At 39.5% G+C, this 19,967-nt stretch overlaps 2 protein-coding genes and 1 pseudogene across 3 annotated transcripts; 2 read left to right on the top strand and 1 right to left on the bottom strand.

Moving 5' to 3' along the window:
* Positions 1 to 3,629: 3,629 nt before the first annotated feature.
* LOC148622646 (uncharacterized) lies at positions 3,630 to 4,620 on the top strand. Its single transcript, XM_088574138.1, has one exon. It carries the CDS (start codon positions 3,820 to 3,822, stop codon positions 4,618 to 4,620), a length of 801 nt encoding a protein of 266 aa, XP_088430264.1. The 5' UTR covers positions 3,630 to 3,819.
* Positions 4,621 to 8,773: 4,153 nt separating this feature from the next.
* Positions 8,774 to 12,612, top strand: LOC148622645 (uncharacterized; annotated as a pseudogene). The gene is made up of 3 exons (XR_015920892.1): positions 8,774 to 9,359; positions 9,523 to 10,639; positions 12,318 to 12,612. The product of XR_015920892.1 is annotated as an uncharacterized LOC148622645 (transcript).
* Positions 12,613 to 13,533: 921 nt separating this feature from the next.
* On the bottom strand, positions 13,534 to 19,463 carry LOC148622644 (cytochrome P450 2J4-like). The gene is made up of 5 exons (XM_088572608.1): positions 19,421 to 19,463; positions 17,883 to 18,336; positions 16,883 to 17,389; positions 15,525 to 15,965; positions 13,534 to 14,156 (listed from the first exon to the last, which is right to left on the bottom strand). Exons 2-5 carry the CDS (start codon positions 18,214 to 18,216, stop codon positions 13,978 to 13,980), a joined length of 1,461 nt encoding a protein of 486 aa, XP_088428734.1. The 5' UTR covers positions 18,217 to 18,336; positions 19,421 to 19,463; the 3' UTR covers positions 13,534 to 13,977.
* Positions 19,464 to 19,967: the final 504 nt, after the last annotated feature.

The following is a 19,967-nucleotide window of genomic DNA, read 5'->3' as shown; positions in this document are numbered from 1 at the left end:
TCCTCTGCTTTTCTAGAAATACCCGCCCAGTGGCTCATAAAAAGTCAAGCCTGAGATAGTCGAAAGAGGAAAGGAAAAGTATGATCCGTTGAATAAATCAGTTTTCATGATAATTTAAGTGTAAAATTAGACATCTGAGCTTTTGATTTAAATATTTTGTGGTCATGATTTACATGACTTATTAGTGCAGCGGACGACTAAGGATTTTTAAAACATTGATGGGCCTAGAGGGTATGCGGCTATATTATATGTCAATGGAAAGATAAACCAATGTAGTTTTTAATATCATTCTTTTCTTGCCGAAAAATGGCAGTTTTTTGCTATTTTCCATCAATTAGAGGAGGAGTATAAGATCAATCGACCCCAATACACATTGATAAGTAATTTAAGTTAAGGTCCATCAATACATTTCGACAAAAATGGCCTCAATTTCATCACTTATTTCACTCTGATTACAAACAAATCTGTGTATCTAGAAGAATTGTAAGGCGTAGCATTCTGTAGATATGAGAAAGTTGCATTCATTTTGTATAATATTATACCAAATACTGGTCTGACTTAAAATGAAAGGAAACAACAACAAAAAAATGGAAACGAAATCTGAATTGAAATTTTGAATCATCACCTATTGTGCGGATGTGTGGTTTTTGCAGTTGTGAATGCGCTGATCCTGTTGTAAATAATCTTTTTTGGAAATGCATAAAAAAAACCAAACAAACAAAAACAAAACAAATTGCCATCGGTGGTTTATGATTAGCGTCTTTATTTTTTTTAATAATTATAAATGTAAATATTTCATGACTTCCGAGGTTCAGCACCATTGGCGCTTTGATTAACACCCGTCTGCACTGTATGATTGTCAATTTTTTGTGCAGGTATCCCATGTATTTGTTAACTTAGACTAGATCAGAAGTTACTTTAGATGATACTGAATGAGTCCTTTGCACCTCATGTGAGGTATGATATTTAGTTTAGATTAAAGTATTATAATATTATGAATTTTACTATTTTGATCAATTACTTGCTTCGTGTCCATTTACTCTGCTCTAGTTATTATGTTTTGTGTAGAAGTGCAAAATTATTATTTTTCACATAGATGTGTAATTAACTTAATCATTTAGTTTGAGCTATGCCATTTCAGGCATGCATTTTTATACCATGTAACTAAATTTGCAGTTACAAACTCTTCAGTTATTAGTTTCAAAATTATGTCCTCACAATTTTCATTATAACCCATGTACAGTTATGTTGTTAAAAAACGGTTCCAACCATTAACAGCAAAAGTTAAAGCAAAAGTTCAGAAAAATACTAGATTAGTGAGATTATGATATGCCGGAGTCCGCCCGTCTTTCACATTTTGCACAGCAACTCAAAAATGCTGCCCCCGTTTTTGTGAAACTTTGGCGAATTGTTTCTTTTAGTTGATCAGCGCTCCTTTTTAATTTTTACAAATTTTGGATTTTTTATTGTTGAGTTTTGGGGATCTATTCTTGAAAAAGGGAGAGGAGATTTCTCATATTTGTGCAATAATCTGAAAATGCTTCATTTTTTCTTGAAATTTTGTTTATTTCTATTAGTGTTGGCTCCCTTTTGATTTTTATATATTCTAGATTTTACTTTAATGAGTTATAGAATTAATTCATACAAATATGGGTCAATGTCCTATTTTGGTACTCAAAAAAGGTCAAAAACACTTTCACCAAATGTCATGACATTGTGAATTATTTATTTAGATATAAAGTTATGATTTTAATCATACCCAACAGATACATAAACAAAATTCTTGGATCTTTAGAAAGCACATTTAGTAGTTGATGGTGATCGAATCCCACGAATGCTGTTTGAACTGGACTATCTAAAGTGTACGGACAACTGGTGTAGTGACATGAAATATATAGTCCAACAGCTTGATATGGACGATTTTTTCTCAATGTCAACAATAGATTTAAAAACTGTTGTCATCCATTTCAAGTTCATCGCCTGGATTAACTGAAATATTGCTGCTTTTGCAATGAAATGTACGGGAGATATAATTTGTTTATGATCATTACTGATTATCTCCGATTTAAAACCACATAAAATGACTTTCGATTGATTTGTTAGTGTATTTGGTTGTTAAAATAAATAAAAAAAATAAGTAATTGACATAAAAAGTCCCATAACAAAATAAAATAATATTCACATTTCTCACTTGTTAAAACTTTCCAAAAACACGATAAGAAATCAGTAACACAATTCCTGAATAAATTAAAAATAAAAATCAAAGTGTCGATTTGATCGAGTCCCGATTTAATTTGTTAGTAGAGGTGCCAATTTAAACAAGTGACGATTTGACTTGTAGCCAAGCTTTACGTACACACACAAATGTGTAAGTACTACATGTAATGAAACAGTGTATGATTTTTTTGTCGTTGTGAATGTATGTTGTGTTGATATGAGTTACATCATTTGGTATGGCAAGCCAAAGAGGACAAAAATCAATATTTTGTAATATTAGAAAATGAATTTTTAATATTACAAAATCATTTTTTTAATATTAGAAGAGATTTTTTAATATTAGAAATTCATTTTGTAATATTACAAATTCATTTTCTTATATTACAAATTTCTGATTTAGTAATATTATAAAATATAACACAAAAATTTTTTTTTCTCCAAAATTTGAGGGAGGAAACTCGTTGACCGCGTGGTCGAGGGTCGGCCATTACGATCGCTCCCGATTTTCGATGTTCGCTCGTGAAGTTTAAGGGGTTTAGAGGAATCGTCTCGGTGTATCTCGGGGTAGAGATAGCACAGTGAGAATTCGTTTTTTCTTTTCTGTAAGAATTTTAAGGTGGAAATTATTTTTCCCAAATCTTAGGGTATTGTCTGGAAGGGCTGGTATGCTGTGGGACAGCTAGGTCTAGGACATTTAGGACTAGGAAAGATAAGTTTACATCACATCAGTTAATCCCTTACAAAAGAACATTGTTTCCAGTCACAGGAAAAGGGACCTAGTGTAAAAATCTAGTTTTCTTGATTTGAGGGAGGAAAAGGGATCCCTAAATTTTCACGATCTTAGTGACATCCCGTACTTACGGGTAACCCCCAGTTAGTGGAATTAATGGACTTTATCCCATGTGAGGAAGAAAGTGAGGGGGATTATAAGGGTGACCAGTTGGAGCATGGAGACACGGTCAAAAGAGGTTGACGAGTTGGTAAGGACAAGGTCCAAACCTGGCCAACAGGGTTATGTAACCCTAAGCACTACTGGGTTTGGAGGGGAGTTGGGTAGAAAGAGCCCCTTCACCCCCTGAGTTAAGTGAGCTATCCCTAGATGATATTGGAGAGCATGACTCTGCATTTTATGTTGCCCCTGGTCCCACATCGCAGGCAACCCCATGGTCGCACACTACCCCTGGCCCGAGATACCCCCACCAGAGACAAAGGTCAGTCTCGCAAAGGTTGACGTACGAGACCCCACTAGTCGAAGGTTATGGTAGGGAGGAGAGAAGGTCAAGGAGGGGTACATTTGTTTGTAGTAGGAGTTACAACCGGAATAGGTCAAGCCTTGAACCTAATGAGGTGGAAACATCAGCAGGTGGGAGGGGTCATTTCAAAGAGAGGTGTAGTGGGAGAGCAGACCCGAATAGGGGGGGGGGAACCGGGAGAGATACAGGTAGGCCCTACGGTGGGAGGAACTGTAGGGACGAACCTTATAGAGAAGGTAGGGGAGACGTGTTTAGGGGTAGGCCCCAAGGTGTAAGAGTCCACAGGGATAAAACACCAACGGGCAGGATATGTGAGCGACCCTACTCGGGTCGTGCAGGTTCAGCACCTATGGGTAGATATGATTCGGAACAAGATGAAAGAGGGAGGGGAAATGCCAAAGGTGTCACCATCCCAAAGGCCTTAAAATATGATGGGAAATCTAACTGGCAAGCTTTTTATGCCAAGTTCTCCCGGTACTCAGAGGTGAATGAGTGGTCCCCACAGGAGTGCATGGACCAGTTGTGTTGGGCCCTTGAAGGAAAGGCCAGTGAGCATTACGCACTTCTGGTGGAGCGCAACCACAATATGGCTTATGGTGACTTAATCAGAAAGTTGGAAAAACGGTTTGGGTTTAAAGAACTCCCAGAGACGGCCCAAGTGCAGTTCAATAATGCCCGACAAGCCCCAGAAGAGTCCCTTGACTGGGCTGACAGGGTTCTAACCCTGGCCACTAAGGCATTCAGGTCTCTCCTCGATCCCCACATGTACCAGCAGGCAATTCTGAAACTCTGTCAGGGTGCGGAAGACAAAGAAGCAGGGAGCTATGCTTCCAATATACGCCCCACAAGCATTGAGGAGGCTGTTGATAAGATGCGCTGGTTTCACTATAACCACCAAGCTATATATGGTAGGGGGCCCAGAAGGGAAATTAAAATGGTGGGTCCCGAACGGGGGTGGGGCAGCCACTCGGAGAGGGAAGAACTTCCTCAAGTATGTGCAACTGCAGAGGGGGAGGGAAGGCGGTTCAGGCTCTCTGGAAAAATGAAATTGAACGGCTGGAGGGAAAAAAAAGAGGAGCTAAGGAGGCTGGTTACTAATATGGCTGGTCAATTCAGGCCCTCAGTCTCCCGTAGCCAATCCCCAAGCTAAAAGGGGGGTGTTTCCATTGCCAGCAGGAAGGCCACTTTAAGAGGGAGTGCCCAAATAGAAGGCCTGATTCCCCGAAACCAAAGAGCGTACGTTTTTCAGAGAGGCCGTTAAACAGCAACGGGTCAGTTCACGAGTCCTGAACTTGACCCCTGAACTCAAAGGTCTCACCGGTAGTGAAGCAGTTAGAGTAGACAGTACACTAAGGGTGCAAGGGTCTATCCTAAAAAAAAACAACTTAAGCCGGGGGCTCATATGGATGGCAAGAGAAAGCAAATTCCCCCAGAGTATCCTAGGACCAAACCTGAGGTAGAACCTCAAACCATGGCCCAACTGGAATCAAACACAATGTTAGAGTCCCCACCCTAGGCAAGTGTCTCCAGGGAGGGGTAGAGCCCAACAAGGTTGCCTTAGAGAAGCGGTAGGGAGGACACATCTGGGGACTCCACTCCTAGGAGACCTAAACTCGTCAAGCCGTGCCCGTTCTTGCACGCCCCGTGCAGGTCCGGGTGTTAAAAGAATAGGCCTGCAGCAGCGCTAAGCTTGTCGTAAAAGGCGACTAAATAGTGCTCAAAACCCTAGCCGAGGGCTAGGGCGCTCTGCCCGCAGAGCAACTGGGATGTGTGCCCCAGGTGGTTGAATGGGGTACCCCTGGCGTGTTACATGCTGGGGTTGTCAGGCTATAATACGGAAAACCTGACCGCAAACATAGTCGTGCACCATGTTCGGAAAAATGCCACGTTCCTCGCACGTTAAAGAACCCTACTGTGGTGTTCTCCCGGAGTAGGAACCATAAGGCTCCGCCACAGGAGGCTAAATTGCCCGACCCTACCCACCTCTCTCTATTTCCAGTGGCAATCAAAATTTCTCGACCCCATTGTCCTTGTGTCCCATCCCTTTTTCATTTCGTCATCTTTTCATGTTCATTTTATCATCAATTTCATGTTCATCGTCTGAATATAGCTGAAATATTGCTGCTCGGACGTTAAACCCCAACAAACCGTTCTTGCACCCCATCACCACATCAGGGGGTGCGGGTGACTCGTTCTCCAAATCAGGGACTAGCTAGCACATCCATATCTAATCCAGCCCATAGTGAGCAAAGCCCAGAACATTCTCTTAGCCCAATGCCCAGAAATTTCCGATCCTCAAGACCAGTTGGCGATACATTGCTATCACATGACACTAATCGGGACAAAAAGCTATCCCATGGGAACCCACCTAATGTAACCGCAACTCCAGAAAAAGGCTACGAGTCTGATGCTTCTGATGAGTTGGATAAGGATGTGGGGCAGTACTTCTTTGGGGCGTCAGTCAATAGGGACACCTCATCTAGTAGTGATGACACCATACGCCTGAATGCAGGGGAGATAACAATGGATAGTACTGAGTTGGAAAATGGGTCGAAATGAGGAGAAGATCAGGAGCACAAAGGGGAATTGGATCATGGGAAAGTAGATACTGAATCGGTGGGGGATAGGACAAAATCACCCAGTGAGGCAAGGGGGATGATAGAAGGAAAGAATCAGGGGGATCCTATCGACCTTGTTGAAAGTTCAGAAACTGGGACGGAGTAAGTAGATAGAGAAATTGAGACTGTTGCAGTCCGAAATGTGTTGGGAGGGAACATGTTAAGAATCCCAGTTACGGTCCAGGGCCAGGGGGTGACAGCGATAGTAGATACGGCCGCTGAGGTCACCCTCATTTCTAATGATGTGTTCAAGTCCCTAAATCAGTAAATGTCACACCACCCATTAAGCGGGAGGTAGTAATGAATACTGCAGGCAGAGATACGCAGATGAATGGGTTTGTAGCAGGGCCTGTGGAAATTGGGATTGGTAGGCAAACATTTGAAGCTGATGTTCATGTAGCCCCAATAAGTGATGAGATGTTGCTGGGGATTGATTTCTTGAAGCTGCAGGGGGTGGACCTGCAGTTGGCTAAGGGTACATTTTCAGTTAGGGGGAGTCAGTCCCAATGAGCAGTGGGCCAGTCTCAGAATGCCCCCAGGTAGCAAGGGTGGCTCTGGAGACAAGAGTAAAAATACCCCCGAACTCTATGGTCCGACTGAAGGGTACCCTAAGCGAAACTCTGAATCGGGATTATTTCCTAGGGGCAAGCACGGTCAAAGAGATTTTGATCCCACGTATACTGAACAGTGCGGGCTCAGAGCCCATTGTGTGTCTCATCAATGTGTCAGACTTGTTCATTGAGCTAGAAAAGGGGATTGAGCTGGCTCATGCAGAGGAGGTGTAGAGGGAAGAAAGGGAGGGGCTGTTTAAATGGTCCTACTTTAGGCCATATCAAGCTCAGAGGACAAGCCCTACTCTAGTGTGAAGGTACCCCCCCCCACCTTAGCGAACTGTATAACAGGTCGAAGAGAATGCTTGGGGAAGAACACCACCCTAAATTAGCGGCACTTCTACAGGAGTTTCAGGATGTATTTGTAAAAAATGAATTTGACCTGGGGAGTTTTAATCACATAGAATATGATATTGACACTGGGGACCACCCCCAATTAAGCAGCGTATGCGCCGTACCCCCACCCCCCATGGTTTTGCCCATGAAGAAGAAGCCCACCTGAAGAAAATATGTATGGCAGGGGTGATCCACCCCTCCATATCAGAATGGGCGTCTGCCCCAGTATTGGTACGTAAGAAGGATGGCGGGGTTAGGTGGTGTATAGACTACCGCAAGCTCAACCACCTCACTCGCAAAGTTGTTTTCCCCCTTGTGTGCCTCGATTCCCTAGCGGGTAATGTCTGGTTTTCCAAACTGGATGCTAACTCGGCTTATTGGCAAGTCAAAATCAAGGAGTCTGACCACCCGAAAACGGTCTTTATTACCAAGTATGGGCTTTCCGAGTTTGCCCGTATGGCCTTTGGTTTATGCAATTCGCCGGCCACGTATGCCCGGGTGGTGAACCTTGTCCTCAGGGGATTGACATGGAATGTGGTCTTGGCTTTTCTGGATGATATACTGGTCTTAGGCAAAGATGTGGATACACATTATGACAATATAAGGGCAGTATTTGAAAGGTTTAGGGAGTATGGCTTGAAATTGAAGCCCAAAAAGTGTGAGCTATTCCAACAGGAGGTTGATCATCCAGCGGAACTAATGTTTAGGCCACCGGGAAATGAGGAAACCATCGAAGGAGGGAAGTATGTTCAGGAGCTAGCGGCAGCAATGCTCAGAGCCCACGAGATCGTTAGGGAGAACTTGAAGGTATCTCAATTGCGCTATAAGAGAGATTATGACTTGAAAGTAGTGTCCAACCAATACTGCCGTGGGGATTTAGTTTATCAGTTAGATACCGCCACTGTCAAGGGGAAGTGTAGGAAGCTCAGCCCATCTTGGAAGGGTCCGGGGGTAGTTACCAGAAGGATAACCCCCTACTTGTATGAAGTCAAATTCAAGAAGACAGTGCTCACGGCACATCACGACCGATTGAAACTTTGTAGGGATAGGGATGTGCCCACATGGGTAACTAATTTACAGAATCAAGTGCGGGAGGGGGATCACCCAGAAACAGAAACCTCAGGTGCATTAGGAGTAGAGTCACCTGATGATGAGCAAGTCATAGAGCAACTCTTTTGCATCTGCAATAAACCTGATGATGGGAAATTTATGATACAATGCGATAGTTGTGTTAAGTGGCTGCATGGTCGGTGCATTGGGATATCTGCCGAAGAAGCGGAAGAAGCTGAGCATTGGGAACAATATATATGTCCCCAGTGCTCAACCGGGGGTGGAGTCAACCCGCAGGTAAGGTGTATTAACTGTCTTTTAGGTCATGTCAGAAGAGGGGAGCCAGGCAAGCCCTCGGAGGTCCTGGCAGACGGAGAAGGTCACTTCTCCAAATGCCGCTTGTGCCAGGGCCATCCAGGAAGTAGACAAAAGGAGGGAAAGGGAGAAGCAGGTGTCGGGGGAGGAGCAAAAAGAGGAGCAGCCAAAGGGGGCCCAGACCCACCTTTGGAGGCGGGCAGGGGGAGGTCGAGGCGTAGGGGGCCTCGTCGCTCTGCCTGTCGGAGGGAACAGGCTGCTTCTTCCCCATCCAGGGAAGGGAGGGATGTTAGGAGTAGGGTAGGGGTGTCTTTTTCCCGAGTAGGGGGAAGGAGGGTCCCATAGTGCCCAGGGGTATCACGGTTGGGAGGGGGGCTGGGGTTCTCTGTTCCCCAGTAAGTTCAAGGGGGGTCTCGCCAGCCACAACCAGCCGGCCGATTCCTCGGGTGGCCCGGTCGGCAGTTGTGTCTGGATCACAGACACTAAGCCCGGTAGGAGGGTGCAGTGATCCTGAGCCCAGGGCAAGGGACCTCCCTGTCGAACCCCTCCAAGTCTTCCTGGAGCACACGTCCCCCAACTCCCCCAACCCCCCGAATGGGCGTGTGCTTTTCTTAAGATGTGTCGAGGAGGCTGGAGATGGAGTTCTTACGCACTTCATCTGCAGTTGAGGCACTTCCTGAAGCCTATGATGCCCATTGTCACCCAGACAGGGCTAGGAAGTCCCTTGGCCTTCCCCAATCTGCTGGGATCAGGGAGTTTTTGGGGGCCCACTGAAGGGCACGGTGGCCAAGTGTCTGTTGTGGGGGGATGTGCGGTCTACTGTGATCCCTGCAGTTGGCCAAAACCAGGGAGGGTGCCCCAAGCCCCGGGTTGGGTGGTGGCAGTGGGGGTGCACCCCAAGAAAGCCAGGCAACTGGATGACCGTGCAGGGGACCACTTAAGGACACTGCTGCGTGATCCTTAGGTGGCCGCTCTTGGGGAGGTTGGACTGGACAGAGGTACTCCCTAGGACAGCTGGGAGCGCCAGGTAAAAGCACCTTCCGGTGCGCCCTCCAAACCAGGGTGGAGGGAAAACCCATCATCCTCCACCTCAGGGGAGAGGAGGGTGATGAGGTGGCGCAGAGGTGCACCGGATGGCCCTCCAGCTGTGCAGGGAGTATTGCCCCCAGACCAAAAAATACACCTGCACTGTTTCCAGAGGGAGTCCGAACAGGTGCGTGGTTGGATTAGGGCTTTCCCAGAGTGTCTTTGGGTTCACCATGGGAGTGGCCAAATTCAATCACGTACAGGCCCAAGCCCTATAATTCTTGGAGCCAGGGAGGATTCGTCTAGAATCTGATGCCCCATATTTTCCCCACCTGGGGCGGCTGTAGGCCATCCACTCTATTTACTAGCAGTGACCAGGGCAGTAGCCCAGGTGAGGGGAGGTAACTCCCTGGCAATACTCAAAGGAACCTTGGAGAATGGGCGCAGGTTTTATAACTAGTGCCCCCTCCAAGGTTCTATGTACACATATACAAGTTAAATTGAAGTTTGACCCCGGATGCTCAGAAAAAAAAACCAACTAATAACGGTTCATAGAAAAGAGCATTCCGGGGGTAAGTTGGACAAATATTTAAAACTTTAGTAGAACCAAGTTATGGTTCCCAGGAATTAAATATTCCTGATAATATCACGAATTTCTATTAAATAGTCCCAAGAACGGATAGTAGATATATTAGACTATTACCTTGTATGTACCCAAGTAGTGTATGTAAATATATTGTTCTGGCAACTCCCAGAGTGGAGAGTCAAGTGTTGAAAATCTGTACGTTTAGTTTTTTACACGGGGGAAAGTGGTCATATATTAAATAGTGGGAGGGGGTGGATTTTAAAATTTATAAGGACATATGTTTAGCCTCTGCAGGCTGGGGAGGCTGCAGGGAACAAGGGGTGTTCACTAGTTGGGGGGCCCAGGGGCCGCAGCTCGCCCTCCGTAAAAATGGGATATGGGGATTTTTATAAGCCCAAGGGGAACACAAGGGGTAAAGGGGGCCTTTAATAAAACGGAGGGGAGTGTAGTGGTCCGGGGTTTAGGTTGCCCCAATAGGATGCAGCATTGGGGAATTCCCGACACTGTTCCCGCCAAAAACCAGCCAGCCGAAACGAGCAGACGGTTTTCAGATATCTAGCAGTACAGACGCATATTCGCATACAGAAATCCAAAGTTGGTTAAGGACCCAAGTGTACACATAAAATAGTAAGTAGTCGTAAGCACTATACTAATATAAAAAAATCGCAATTAAATACGACAAATACATTTTCTAATATTAGAAAATCAATTTTTCATATTAAAAAATCGTCCGAAATTCAATTGAATTTTTTATATTAAAAAAAGTGTTTTGTGATATTAGAAATCCAATTTGTAATATTGGAAAATGAATTTGTAATATTGAAAAATAACTTTTTATTATTAGAAAACACTTATATTTTCTAATATTACAAATTCATTTTCTAATATTACAAATTCATTTTCTAATATTTTAAATTCATTTTCTAATTACAAATTCCTGATTTAAAATATCACACATTTAGTAATATTACAAAAGGAATTTACAATATTAGAAAATGAATTTGTAATATTAAGAAATCGCTTTGCAATATTGCAAAATCTATGGCAAGCCAAAGTGGACAAAAATGGATGTTTTCTAATATTAAAAAATCATTTTTTGATATTAAGAATTCAATTGATTTTCTAATATTAAAAATTAATTTTTAATATTAGAAATTGATTTTCTAATATTAGAAAATGGTTATGTTGTATTCAATTACGATTTTTTAAATATTAGAAAATCATATAAAAAATGTGACTGATTTTCCAATATCGCTAAGCAATTTTTTAATATTACAAATTCATTTGTATTATTACTAAATGTGTGATATTTTGTAATATTACTAAATCAGGAATTTGTTATATTAGAAAATTGCTTTGCGATATTGGAAAATCAGTCACATTTTTTGATATTACAAAATGATTTTCTAAAATTTGCGTTTTTTCCCCATCATTTTGGGATGATGGTAACTGCAGTTACGAACATCACGTTGACGCCAGTGCAGAACTCATCCGCCAATGGATCTTCCTGAAAATTTTGGCATAGGTCCATCCCATCATGCTGAACAATTTTAGTCCCTGCCTATAATAACATGTATTTTACAATCCATAATACTAGTATGTCATTTTGACATCAAAAGTTAATGTCCTTTGGAAAATAAGCCCAGAGAAAAGGAATAGATGAACACGACAACTGAAAAATACGACAGGTAGAATTTCTCGATAAAAATATGTTTTTATATAGAATGCAGCAATTTGCTTTAAAAGTTATAGTTTTGGTATCTTGTATCAAATTGAAAAGATAACGCACGATGGGGAAGATGCACTCCACAGTTCCAAGACACCATTTTCAGTTATACATTTTAAATATAAGGTAGAAAAAAAAACCAAAAAAGATTTTTTTAAACAAAAGAAAACAAAAACAAATAATATGCATAATTTCTTAATTGGAAAATAATATTTCAGTAGACACTTGCGCCTGTTGAAGTCAATTGTTATGTATCTTATGTATCGTGTATTCCGATTTGTGATAAAAGCATTGCAGGAGAGAATAAAAAATAGGAGAGAGGTGTATCAGAAAATCCAATATAATATAAAACACTAGAAAAAAGTGTTAATGGGGAACACGTTTCTATGTTCCTTTCTTAAAAAAAGGAAAAAAGTAATAATAAAATCAAGAAAATACACATCAAGCACATGGAAGCAATCTTCTACCTGCACTGGCAGTATAGGTCAAAACAACTAGTGCAACATTGATTTGAATTAACAAAGCATTTATTTGATATTGTTTGAGTCAGCTAATGTTATATACGAACATCATTTTCAGATGATATCGGAACTGCCACATGAGGCTTCTTTTTGACGTACCTGTAAAATGCGGAAAGAAAAAAAAAGAAGCCAAACTATACGAAATGGACCGATACAAAGCAGAAAAGGCTGACACAACATCAAAGTATCAATCAATTGTGTTAAAAGACCTCATAGAATCATATGCAGCAGTAGATTTTCTTATTTTTTTTAAAGAAATGGTTTGTGGATATAAGATAAGAGGCTCCCAGGAGCCTGAATCGCTCACCTTGTTGAATTTTGCCATTCAAAGGCAATAAATTAAACAAAAAGTTTCCCAACTATTTTGACTCCAGAAGTCTTTGGTAGGACTTATCACAAGATCTTTTCAACAATTGAAAGTTTCTTTTAATCTATCATAGTTTTCAAGATATTGACAAAAAGAGTCATTAATAACTCTTAAAAGGAGTCTGAAGACAAGACTTTTGTAGTCCTAATAATATTGATCATTTCAGCTATTGAAAGAATTTGGATAAACCTAACGGTTTATGAGATATAAAACTACTGTGTGACCCCTATGTTCTATTTTTAGTAACGGCGGCCATGATTTTCGACAAATCAAAAATCCCCACATCAGTTCTACGCAGGATACCCCAAGGAACATTCATTCCAAGTTTGGTTTCAGTTGGTCAAGTAGTGTCAGAGGAGAAGATTTTTGAAAGAAAAACATCAAAAATAGCAAAAATCGTTGAAAAAGGGCAAAAGCTCAAACGTGGCTTAACGGATTAAAACCAAAATTTTACCAGAGATAGATCTCATCATGTTGAACACTTTTATCTGGTCAGAATTCAGCTAAACCTGACGGTTTATGAGATATATGTGAAAAACTACTGTCTGATCCCTATGTTCTATTTTTAGTAACGGCGGCCATGTTTTTCGACGAATCAAAAATCCCCACATCAGTTCTATGCAGGATACCCCAAGGAACATTCATACCAAGTTTGGTTCTAATTAGTCAAGTAGTTTCAGTGGAGAAGAGTTTTGTATAATTGTTAACGACGACGACGGACGCCAAATGATGGCAATAACTCACATGGTCTTTGGCCAGGTGAGCTAATGATAAAAGTATCAAACTAGTGAAAGAAGGATCACAGGATCGCTTGGAGCACCAAATTTTGCAAAATATAACTTGGGATGTGCGGATATTGTATAAACTCGGAACCAAGCGGGACCTCATGCATGCATACCATAGTAAATCAGGTTTCACATTATTTATTTACTAATGTGGTGAATTCGACAAAGACAATAGGCACTAGTATTTATGCTAAAGTTCAGTTGAAAACACTACAAACTGAAAAAAAAACAAACAAAAAAAAAGAAAAAAATAAATAAAAAATAAAATAAAGTAAAATAAATAAAAACAATATTGTACTTTTTACACCTATTCATCATTTCCTTCTTTTAATGATTCACCATATATACATTTTATTATTATTTCATTTCTAAATATCTTCTTGTTTCGTTTCGTCTTGTGCTTAACAAATAAATCAGTTTCTCATTCCATTTCGGTCCGTTTTGATTTTCAGGCTCATTTCGTTTCGTTTAAGGTAGATTGTTTCGATCCGCAATTTCAATATACATTCATCTATTATATTATTCTCAAACCCATTGTATTTTCTAGTTGTACAACAATGTTTAATTTATCGAATATAAGCTCTGCACTTGTACGGACTAGGCGTATAGGTTATTCCCAGTCGTCCCTTTAAAGTTGGCAGGCTTTCGCTTTCCGCCGAACTAAACTTAAATCGTTGTATCATCGAAGTCAGGTAAAGGAACAATTCCATCCTGGCCAAAGATTCCCCTAAACAGGATCGCCGGCCTGAAAAAGGGTAAAAAAAAGTTAATAGTTGAGTAAGATCATTCCATAAAACGACCGAAGAAGCCTTAACTGTTTGTCAAAAAGTCAATGAAACAATTAATTCGTCCGTAGTATATGGCACTACAGTAAGTTCTATAATAACACAAAACTCACACATTGACAATGAACTGAAAAATGAAAATATCCCATGGGAACATGAAAGATAAACATGAAATGCAACATATAACTTGTAACATGAAATACATTGTAAGGTCGGTACCTGGAAGATAATTCAAATAAGAATTTCAAAATCAAACCAAAAATAAAAAAAAGTTGGTTTTTTTTGGGGGGGGGTGGCCACTTTGACTCTTTATAACTTGAAAATGGTCCAAAACGCATTAAATCTGCTGATGCATTTGTCTACCAGAATTAAATAAGCAACACAAAAAGGTTATTATCAAAACATTCTACATGGGTTTTAATAAAACACCTATTTTACGCTTTTCGACCCCTTATTCTTATCTTCCTTCAGTAGTTAATAAAATCATATCAAAATTCCATAACGATTAGTCAATCACAACTAAAGTTACCGCACGAAAACCAAGTGTCTACGGACGATGAAGACGACCAATATACCAATATACGATTGTAAATATTTTGTGGTCGTATACGTTTCCAATCGTTACTACTGAAAACAAACCTATATAAGGGGCATATTCAGGATTTTTGGTTAGTGGGTGGGGGAGGAGCGTGCTGAAGAAAAAGTGGTCGAGCGGAGCCAGACGTGAAAAAAGGGACACATTAGGCAAATAATCTCGATTTGATACTAAACAATCATATTTTTTTTTAAGAAGAGGCGTACACCGGGTCCGCCCCTTATGAATCCGCGCTTGAATTATATGCTCGATAAGGTTAAAATCAAATGTGAGTTAGCTACAATTACTTAATAGGATTACAGCTGTTCATGTGCTCGGTATGGTGAGTTAGCTACAAATACTTAAGAAGTAGTCAAGCTAAGAATCATGCAAAATATTATTCATGTTTGGAAACCTACATATTTTTATTTTTGATACTTTTAAAAAATTTATAGTAAACAGATATTAACATGTGGCTTTTCTTATTACCCTTGTTCATATGAACTACAAATTAAAAGGAATGTACAATAGAATTCAAAACTAAGGGGATAACTCTGCAAATGACACTGAAATACAACAGACGCTATTGAATTTTCATTGTAAATTATCTCTAAAGAACAGACAGATTGGAATGAATGATTTTACATTTCATCATATAGACCCATAAAGCATAAAAATATGTAGTCTTAGATTATCGCATATTACAGAATTTGCATGATTCTAACAAAAACTACGACTAAATACTACATTGTACCTGTGGAAAAGGCTAAAACAGTATCTTTTCCACATAAGTTCCCCTTTTCATCAATAAAACGTTCTGGCATAAATTTGTTGGAGTCAGGAAAAGTTTCTTCTGAGTACATGGCGGAGTCAAGACTCAGGAACACTATCGCACCTACGGGAAAAACATGACCATTGAATGTAAATTCTTCTTTTACGGAGTATGGCACTCCAAAGGGTAAAATGTTCCCTATTCTGAGGGTCTCCAGTATAACAGCTTCACAATATGGCAGATGAGATCTGTCGGCAAGACAGGGCAGTCTCGACTGCCCTACGACGTCGTTTATTTCCTGAAACATTTTTTCCTGGATCTTGTTGTTATGAATCAGATACAAAATAGCCCATCTTATGATTGTTGCGGTTGATTCTGTTCCAGCAGCAAATAAATCTCCAACAACTGACAGCAGTTGGTATTCTATAACAAAATGATAAATACTCTACAAAAATAAGAAGACAGAATTCGTCACGATTCAACGGGACCAACCGGGAAATTGAAAAGATATAATTCAGATTTGTGCCCTTAAATTTATCAGAAATCAATCCCATCCCAGGTTTTGTAGCACATGTATGTTATAAGCTTGGTGTTTGTATAAGTAGATCACTGAACTGGCGCTACAATTCTTTGTCAATTTTACACATGAAAATGACAAACTGTACAATAAAAAGGAGGGGTGTCATCCCCTGCAATAGGGAAGCGGTTTATAAACACCCCCACTTTCCCCAAAAAATTTCTTTACAGGATCACCGGTGAGGATCACGAGGTGATCCAAATTTGGTAGGTGGTTTGGGGACATACCCAATTTACACATCGGGCATGTCCCCAAACCCCCTAGCTATTGGATCACTCTGTGATCTTCACAGGTGATCTTGTCAAGAACTCCCCCCCCCTTACCTAAAACTCTGAATCCGCCACTGTTAATCTAGCATAGACAAAGACGAAAATCTACTCAAACGAGACTGTGTTACTTGAATGAAATAATGAATCTGTATTCAGTCTGCCAAATACATGATAACATAGATGTGTTACAGTAATTTAACATAATTACAGGTCTATGATAATAACATGCATACACGTTTTTAACATTTGATACACAATCAACTCAAATTCCTAATAAGCGAGCGAGGTCTCTGTTAAATGCAAAGAAATTCGTCTAAAATTCATGTATTGACCACAACAGAAAACTCGCCCTATGATATGACCGATCTTATGATGTTGCATGATAATCGATGAGACTTCTTTAGCCTATAACTTCGTCCTCTATAGGTTAAATCTGTCCCATTTTAATTCTTTTTGTACTGGGTTAGTAACCTTCCTATAACAAGCAACGTTACCTGTGAATGTGGTTGTTTTTCCATCTGAATTTTTAATTTCTTGGAGGAAAGCATCGATGAAATCTCGGATGTTGTTCTCGTCAAAATTTGTCTTATGTTCATTGATTGCATCTCTGTAAAACTGTCTTGTTTTTAACATTTCTGCCTTTGAGAGCCCGGGTATTGGGACTTTGGAAAATATAGTAGGACAGAATGTCACTGGACCGGCCAATTCTAACTTTTTGAAGTTTTCAGCAAGAAGGTTTATGAAGTAACGGAATTTGCTATCATTATACTCGTATCGCTGACCCATTATTATTGACAGGATGTTGTTAGAGATACTCATATTTATGGTTTCGTTTAGTTCAACAGCAGCACCATCAGTATTTCTTAGCAAATTCAGTAGTTCTTCTACTTCCTCGACTATTCTGCTTTCAAAGTCTCGTTTACCAAATCCAAAACTGCGGAGTTTATTTAAAGCAAATGTCCTGTGTTCCCTCCACATATTTCCATTTGATGACACGATACCTTAAAGTATAAATCTTACTTCATAGTTTTCTAATTTTGTTAAGGCTGTGTTCTATCCAATTTATAGGCCTAAACGTCATCGCTAAGATAGTTTTTGAGTATAATGCATGAGAAAATTACATAAATGACAAAAGGAAAAACAGAAAAAAAATCAGACACGTAAAAGTTCACAAAAACATAATACATGTGTGTCGTTTTTCATATTTACAGGATGCAAGCCATTTTAGAAAGTTTTTCAAAGGGACGTAACCAACCGACACCCGAGTTGCTCATTTACTTTTGTTACTTTGTATGTGTCATTTTAGTTACTTTATGTTCTTTCTTGTGTTTGTCTGTTTTCCATGTCTGGTCTTCGTCCGTGGATTAAATTCTTTTGATTTCCGCTAGAATCTTGGTTCCCTTGATCACTCCTTGCTTAAATTCTTAAAAGACGAAACCAAAATTGGGAATATGAAAAAAACCATTTCGTACAGTATTTTAATATAAATCTTACCCATATTATCCGCAATTTTCATTGGATAGATAGCGGGTCTATCTAGCATCTTTTCGCCGTTTCTTTTGATACATTCACGAATATTATCGGCACCATTTACAAAGATAACCCAAAATTCCCCAAGCGACAAAGAGAAAATGTCGCCATATTGAATCCTAAGTCTGCGGACGGCCCCGAGCATGTCACCATCTTTTATATTATAGAAGTTTCCGATAACCGGAAGTGGAAATGGTCCAGGAGGATAGCAGCGTGGTCTTCTACTTCTAACACAGTACCATGTAATTAGTGTAATGACAGTAAACATCATCAACTCTGTGTTTGTCCATTCAAACATTGTCAAAGGTTCTGAATATGCAGATTGTTTCTACTGTAGTTAAGTATTGTGCGTTCGGAATTACTTCAGTTCTTCGAAACTGGACTTAATGCTTTGAAGTTAACCGTCAGATGAACTAACCTGTTGTTCAAAGGAAATACTAATTAACACTGTAAACGTTTTTCATTGAGGCACTTAATAATGACTAATAAAACATTATATTGCCTTTGGAAAATACTGGGGTTCGTACCGGTGCAATAAGCAATTGTTTATTTTTGGTTGATAAGAGCTCCTTTTAATTTTTACAAATTTTGGATTTTTTATTGTTGAATTTTGGGGCTCTATTCTTGAAAAAGGGAGAGGAGATTTCTCATATCTGTGCAATAACCTGAAAATGCTTCATTTTTTCTCAAAACTGTATTTCTATTAGTGTTGGCATCCTTTTGATTTTTATATATTCTAGATTTTACTTTATAGAGTTATAGAATTAATTCATACAAATATGGGTCAATGTCCTATTTTTGGACTCAAAAAAAAAAAAGCTCAAGAACACTTCCACCAAATGTCATGACATTGTGAATTATTTATTTAGATATAAAGTTATGATTTTAATCATACCCTACAGATACATAAACAAAATTCTTGGATCTTTAGAAAGCACATTTAGTAGTTGATGGTGATCGAATCCCACGAATGCTGTTTGAACTGGACTATCTAAAGTGTACGGACAACTGGTGTAGTGACATGAAATATAAGTCCAACAGCTTGATATGGACGATTTTTTCTCAATGTCAACAATAGATTTAAAAACTGTTGTCATCCATTTCAAGTTCATCGCCTGGATTAACTGAAATATTGCTGCTTTTGCGTTAAACACCAATCAATGATATAAACGGGAGATATAATTTGTTTATGATCATTACTGATTATCTCCGATTTAAAACCATATAAAATGACTTTCGATTTGTTAGTGTATTTAAAATAAATAAAAAAAATAAGTAATTGACATAAAAAGTCACATAACAAAATAAAATAATATTCAGATTTCTCACTTGTTAAAACTTTCCAAAAACATGATAAGAAATCAGTAACACAATTCCTGAATAAATCAGTGACTTTCCTACAAACATGACACTCTTTCGTTACCAATCTGCTGAAGGATTGGAAAAGCTATTGGATCATTTAAACTGCCCAGTTATTATTGAAAGAGTTGATGCCTACTCACCTATGAATCTTTTCGTAGCTAGCTCGTAGTTATTTAAATCTTAAGCTACCTGGGTTATTCTATTTTTCATTGGTGAGGGGAGTTCAAATTTAATAAATTATATTTTGTTGTGCATTTTGTTGACAAGGTTGAAAACCATGATTTAGAATAGTGTACACAAGTATTTATTTTATCTTAACTACATTGCACAGAAATCTTATAAATGATAATAAAAATGAGACCTCAATTAACATTTATTCCCTCCTTCATAAAACTTGAATAGGCCTACCAAGGTGCCCTTTTAGTGGAAAGTGTGATTCATACTACTTGATCCAGCAACATCCGATCACCCTGATCGGGGAACATGCGCAATGAAGTTTTATTAGATAAGGACATATAGGCGGTACTTAAACAAACAGCTGTCTGTAAAATAAAAATAAATGCACCTGTGGTTATCTAGGTAAATATATGCAGACGACTTTTAGAGTTAATTATTGTTTGCTACATAAAAAAAAATGGTTCTTAATCACCTTTTCAATTGAAAAAAGAATAATGCCTTTCCAATTTT

The sequence above is a fragment of the Perna viridis genome, chromosome 3 (genome assembly GCF_037379345.1).
Source record: "Perna viridis isolate PV_CMFRI_1.1 ecotype Kerala chromosome 3, ASM3737934v1, whole genome shotgun sequence".
NCBI lineage: Eukaryota > Metazoa > Mollusca > Bivalvia > Mytilida > Mytilidae > Perna > Perna viridis.
Note: the sequence above shows the minus strand (reverse complement) of the source record. Positions and strands in the feature narration are given on the sequence as shown.

What these genes read in the sequence shown, in the direction of transcription:
- LOC148622644 (XM_088572608.1), bottom strand. Translation starts at nt 18,216, where the DNA reads ATGTTTGAATGGACAAACACAGAGTTGATGATGTTTACTGTCATTACA. An exon ending in GAAAATTGCGGATAATATGG is followed by an intron (nt 17,390 to 17,882) that starts GTAAGATTTATA and finishes TTATACTTTAAG; the next exon opens with GTATCGTGTCATCAAATGGA. An exon ending in TGTTTTAGCCTTTTCCACAG is followed by an intron (nt 14,157 to 15,524) that starts GTACAATGTAGT and finishes ACCCTTTTTCAG; the next exon opens with GCCGGCGATCCTGTTTAGGG.
- LOC148622646 (XM_088574138.1), top strand. Translation starts at nt 3,820, where the DNA reads ATGGGTAGATATGATTCGGAACAAGATGAAAGAGGGAGGGGAAATGCC.